Below are 5,866 nucleotides of genomic sequence, written 5' to 3' on the forward strand. Positions count from 1 at the left end.
TATATCCTTTCTGTTCAGGGTCTGATCTATTTAAGGTAATAATATGATCATTCCTCATATCATTGTATTCCCTTATATCCTTTCTATTTCTAGTCCAGAATTTTCTATAAAAAACCTCAAAGGGCTCACTCAATGAGTAGAGGGAGGGAGGGAGAGAGGAGGAGAGGGAAGATCATCTTCTAAAGTTGTATTAATTACATGCCATGTCAATGACATTTAATTAATACATATCAAATAAATTGTTTGAATATACAATCAAACCTTTATTGGATGGATTCTCCGTTGTTGCCCATCAACGTGAAAGGATTGGAATGACATATTTTAGAACATGTAAGAGAAAAATAGAAAGAGTTCTTGTTTATCATGTCTTTCCCATTCATAGAGATTATGTCTTGTTTATCATGTTTTTCTCTTTTTCATAGGGTTTGTACAACACGAAAGTTAGCAAGAAACATTACTTTTGAGGTCAAGAACACTTATATGTGAAACAAGGGAACCACATTTTGAGATGGTAAGAGGGCAGCTTCCAAACTTGAGCAAGAGAGAGTCTCATGTTCACATGGAATGGGGCTTTTATAGACCAGCTTGAAAGTGGTAAAGGAAAAAGATGTGATGGGATACATAACGAAGTAACATGTGATGTGATACATAACGAAGTGACAGACAGAGATCTTATTGTGTCACTTGACCTCATGTGCTTATTTTACTTCACATTGATGGAGATGACCTTGGGAGCAGGGGGTGGAACCTTTGGGACCGTAACAGTGAGCACCCCATCCTGGCATGCCGCTGCGATGTGCTCCACATCTGCGTCGCTGGGCATGGTGAACTTCCTCATGAACTTCACAGCCCTTCTCTCCATGGACAGATACTTCACTTTGGAATCCGCCTCATCTTCCCTCTTGCGCTCCCCGGACAGCACCAGCACATTCCCATTCTCCACAGTCACCTGCGAATCGCACAAAGCGCAACACCAATTAGAGTATCCGATTTGCAAGCGGCGTGGCGCAGTTAGGGTTTCAGATCAGACAGTTAGGGTTTTAAACGGGGGCTAGGGTTTCGGAGCCTTACGTTGATGTCGGAGGACTTGAGGCCGGGCATGTCTGCGATGAAGACATACGAGGCGGGGTACTCCTTGACATCGACAGCAGTGCTGGCCATGGCGTTGCGCTCACGCAGGTAGGCTTTAGCAGGGGAGGGCTCGCTGCTGTTGTTGTTGTTGCTGTTGTGTCCTTCATCGTCCCTGTTCAAATGTTGCTGCAGGAGGTGAAGCAAGGGGTCGCGGCCTATCACAAACTCCATTATCAGGGGAGAGCGAAAGAGAAAGAGAAAGAGCAGGGCTGCTTGCAAATCGCTCTGGTTTTTCTCGCAGCGTGTGCTTAACCTGCAGTGACGAAAGGGGTATTTCAAACAGCTGCTTCCATTTCTCCGGAAGCTTCTTGTCAAGTTCCCGTAGCTTCTAGAATGTTTGTGTGAGCGCTTGTGTCTTTAATTATTGAAAATAGGGTACACACCCCCTTATTGATTAAGTGAGAATATTCCAGCTTGTACTATGCGTCTTCCAAAGATTTCTGTGCTTGCATAGGTTACCTTTTGAGAGGCACCCTTGTCCCTCAAATTCGACACGAAGGGATAAGACTTGCAAGTTTTTCTCTGTTTTTACATGTAATTTTCGAGATGGCTCAGATTTGTTTTTGCAAGTTTTTTACATCCAAACTACCTAAAACATGCACAACGCCCGTTAAAAATCGAGCATGGGTCTTTACAAGCAAAGGGAGCTGGGAGAGCATAACCAAAGGAAGTTGTGGGTTGAAGCAAGGCGGTGGGAGGCTTCGTTGATGAGGTGGCAATCTCATTAAGAATTAGACAATAACAAGCAACCTTTTTTTAATAACAGGTATAGAATCTAGATGATGATTTATAAATAGGACCTTAGGTATAAATTATTAGATTTTATGAACCTCGTATTTCTCCACAAAAAAGAAAATTGTCATTCCTTAATGGCTCCCTCACATTGAACACTGAAAAATTAGCATAACTACACTCCAAAAATTATATAGAAGAATCATATATATATATATATATATATAATATATATATATATACATACATAGAGAGACTTGGACAACATGTCCAAGCCATACTGTCTCTACAGTAATCCAATACCATGTGGTGACCTAATCACCTCAATGCCCAAGAAATATCTGAGCTCCCCCAGATCCTTCATCTCGAACTTCTGTCTCAGCAAGATCTTTACATCAAAGATCTCTGCATCATGGTCCCCCGTAATGATCAAGTCATCTGCATAGATGACAACAAGCACAACTCCTCTATCACCATGTCTCACATACAGCGAGAAATCTGCATTGGCTACATGAAAGCCAATAGTGACAAGATATTCAGGAGAGAGAGAGAGAGAGAGAGAGAGAGAGAGAGAGAGAGAGAGATGTGGTATGTTGCTTTGTTAATGGTTTAGGGCTATGGCTAATTTTGTCATGTTGTGGCTAATTTTGTTAAGCTATGGTTATTTTTGCTTAAGATTATGGCTATTTTTGTTGGACTACAACTATTTTAAATGTAATGATTGATCTTAGAGAGAGAATATTCATTGTTTATAATTGAATTAAGGGGTTTGTTTGAAATCTTTCATTTTTATCACAATGTCATTGGCACAAGTCAAAGTGTTGGAATTTGACTATGTCTTTGGCTTTCTTTGAAACTGCCTTACAGTTTATGCTTTAAATATTGCACATGAAGGTTTTCTATCTATGATGGTGAAATTTCTTCACATGAAAGGAGGCCTAGTGTTGCCTTTGTACTCATTCTTGAGACAAGTCACCAATGACAATAGCTCCGGCAATTTTATACAAACCATGTGACTTTAGACTAGGATAGAATATTTTAAGAGTAGTAGATCATTAGTTCGTGATGGAAAGTTTTTATTGCTTAGACATCAGACAACAAATATGCCTATCATATGATATAACAAAATTACTAACCATTTAATTAATGCACTTAATAAGAAATGAATCAAATATGACATTATATCATTTTTATGTTTTTTTAGAATAATAACTCGTTTAGACAAACAACAAAAAGTGACTAGATTTGTATAAACACAAGTAGAAAGCTTTGATAGAAAGTTGTTGGCAATCATAGGTCCAACCATGGAGCTATGGAGGATGGAATCTCTCCATGGTTGAGGAGGAAGAAGAAGAGAGAAAAGAGAGAGAAAGTGAGAGCAAGTTGGGCACAACACAAGGTGATTGTATTATGAAGAAGAATGAGATATAAGATATGAATGAACCACCAAATACAATACCCTTTTATAGGCATTAAACCCTATCTTTTGACCCTAACTAAGAGGTAAACAACACCTAGAGTGTTCACACCAAGTTGGCTATAAACCTACAAAGCTGTTTATGATGACCATCCAAGTGATCGTAGGTCTTACTCATGGTGGTTTACAACGCCAAACAATGACGACAGATGCTAGACTTCTAGTTATGATTACATTTCACTTAGGATAGAGGGGTGACCCCACAGGTGGTGGGCTGGTTATGGGCTAGTTTAGGAACCCACCTATGCCTTTTATAACATCAAGGCTATATAATAAACCCAAAAAGTCTAAAAGATTTAGATTTTTGGGGGACGACTCAGGCAAAGAACCCATGAATCAACATAAAATAGGAATTTAGAAATAAAGGGAGAGTCCCCCCTTGATGACCAATATGATGATGAAGATCTTCTTGATATAGCTCGTAATCTTGTATTTTTTAAATATGTTCTCCTAAATATAACCTTACATTAAGATTACTTGCTATAGACAAGTGGTAATTATTAGGCTACATTGACCTTTACATTATCAGGCTACATTGACCTTCTGCTTGTTGGCTTCAAGTAGCCAATACATAGCTTTCTCTAGCTTCTATATATAGAATGGCATTTTCTCTCAACTTGTTTCTTGTTATGGCTGATGATGCTTGTTGTTGAGTTTATTTTAATAATCCTACATTCAACAACAAATACACCCTCTTGATGCTATCTCCTCTTAGCTCCTTTATACATGCTTCGTAAAGTGGACTTCATGGAGGCTTTTGTTGGAAATACACCAAAATATCATGTGATATTGGGGATACGAGCATGTGGTCATTAGGTTTATAGCCAACTTGGTGTGAACACTCTAGGTGTGAAAAACCTCTTAGTTATGGTCAAAAGATAGGGTTTAATGCTTATAAAAGGGTATTGCACTTGGTGGTTCATTCATATCTCATATCTCATTCTCATTCATAATACAATCACCTTGTGTTGTACCAAACTTGCTCTCTCTTTTCTCTCTTCTTCTTCCTCCTCAATCATGGAGATATTCCATATTCCATAGCTTCATGGTTGGACTTGTGATTGCCAACATGATATCAGAGCCATGCTTCTCAGTGATTCATGCTTAATCCTTGCTCATCATCACATTTTCTAATCATGATTAGTGAGAAATTACCCATTTTATCAATTTTCTTCTTCCTTGTAAAAATACAGATCTACCCCCTGCTCGTTTTTTGATTAGTTCTCCTTCCACACATAGTATCTTGCAAAACCCTCTTAGCCACACCTTCTCAACTCAATCGCTAAGCCACAGCTCAAAGCTTCACCCCAATTCGAAGAAGAAGAAGTGCACGAAGCCGACAAACTCAACGCAACAAAACTGGAGTAAATTCACAAAGTCGTCGTCATCACTTGGAATTGGTCTAATTACTCTTGGTTGTAGTTACTCTATAGTAGTAAGAGCAACAAGCTCATGAAATTTGAGCTTATTTGGTGCAAAGGAGCAGCCGAGAGAAACAATTCAAAAAATGCAAAAACACAGATTTCATTGATGAAAATCAGCGCCTCTATTTCAAATCAATCTAATTTCTCTTAGGGATCATTTATTGGGTCAACAAGCTAGGCACAACCCAAATCTTAAAGCAAAATGATCAAAGAAGGAGGAGATTCAAGAAAATCATCATTTTCAGCTTTTTATCACTATGCAAGTAATTAGTGCTAATTATATTCATTAATTAGTGCTAATTATATTCATTAATTAGTGTCATCAAGGGTTCAATCATACCATTGGGGACTTTCTATTACTTGGCCACTAGTCATAAGTTTGCACACCCTTAAACTTAACCAAATGTAGTTTAATTAATTTGATCTTTATGCAATAAAAGAGGTGGTTCACATAGTTACCTTCTTTTTACTCATATATTCACATATGAACTCTCATTTTAGATCTATCTAATCGGCACTCTTGGGCACACACTCCACCAATAAATTTTCAAAATCTAAATTGTTACGGTTCGTCTATTCGTCCCTCTGTGGATAATTAGGGGGTGCCTAATTACCACTATGTTCGATAGCATGGCAATTGGGTGATTCCGAATATTCCATGTGTAGGACATATGAATTTAGGGATGGCTGGAAACTAAGTGTCAGATTTAATGCTTATGTGCTGTCATGTAATTTTAGCAGGTGTTGCTAGTGTGTAATGTGTTTGAATGGACAATCTGTAGGTTGGTGAGATTAATAAGCATGCTAAAGAGACTGTCCAACAAAAAAGAACAAGTTCTTATCTAATCTCACAATTGATGACAAAAATCTCAACCAAGAGGGTATACACTATCAAGAGATCCAGGTATCTACTCACACTACAATTTGCAAACAGTTCTCATTTGTCTTTACATTTATTTTATCATTTCTACTATCAAAGACCTGAATAGTAAACCCGAGCAAACCATACATATAACACTAACATTAGATCAAATTGGGAAAAAAAGAAACTGAAGAACTATTTAATGTCTCTATTAACACCATATTAGATAATTTGGGAAAA

General features: G+C 38.0%; 1 protein-coding gene across 1 annotated transcript; it reads right to left on the reverse strand.

The window, feature by feature from the left end:
* Positions 1 to 532: 532 nt before the first annotated feature.
* Positions 533 to 1,440, reverse strand: LOC147619526 (17.9 kDa class II heat shock protein-like). The gene is made up of 2 exons (XM_086773554.1): positions 1,072 to 1,440; positions 533 to 949 (listed from the first exon to the last, which is right to left on the reverse strand). The coding sequence occupies exons 1-2, from the start codon at positions 1,300 to 1,302 to the stop codon at positions 704 to 706; spliced, it is 477 nt and encodes a 158-aa protein (XP_086629680.1). The 5' UTR covers positions 1,303 to 1,440; the 3' UTR covers positions 533 to 703.
* Between the last annotated feature and the right edge of the window lie 4,426 nt (positions 1,441 to 5,866).

This window comes from Cibotium barometz, chromosome 33, assembly GCF_041138505.1.
Source record: "Cibotium barometz isolate CiBa-2024 chromosome 33, ASM4113850v1, whole genome shotgun sequence".
NCBI classification, from domain to species: Eukaryota; Viridiplantae; Streptophyta; class Polypodiopsida; order Cyatheales; family Cibotiaceae; genus Cibotium; species Cibotium barometz.

Excerpts from the sequence above, each read along its gene's own strand:
- LOC147619526 (XM_086773554.1), bottom strand. The coding sequence starts at position 1,302 with ATGGAGTTTGTGATAGGCCGCGACCCCTTGCTTCACCTCCTGCAGCAA. Across the intron at positions 950-1,071 it reads TCAAGTCCTCCGACATCAAC|GTGACTGTGGAGAATGGGAA; the intron begins GTAAGGCTCCGA and ends TGCGATTCGCAG.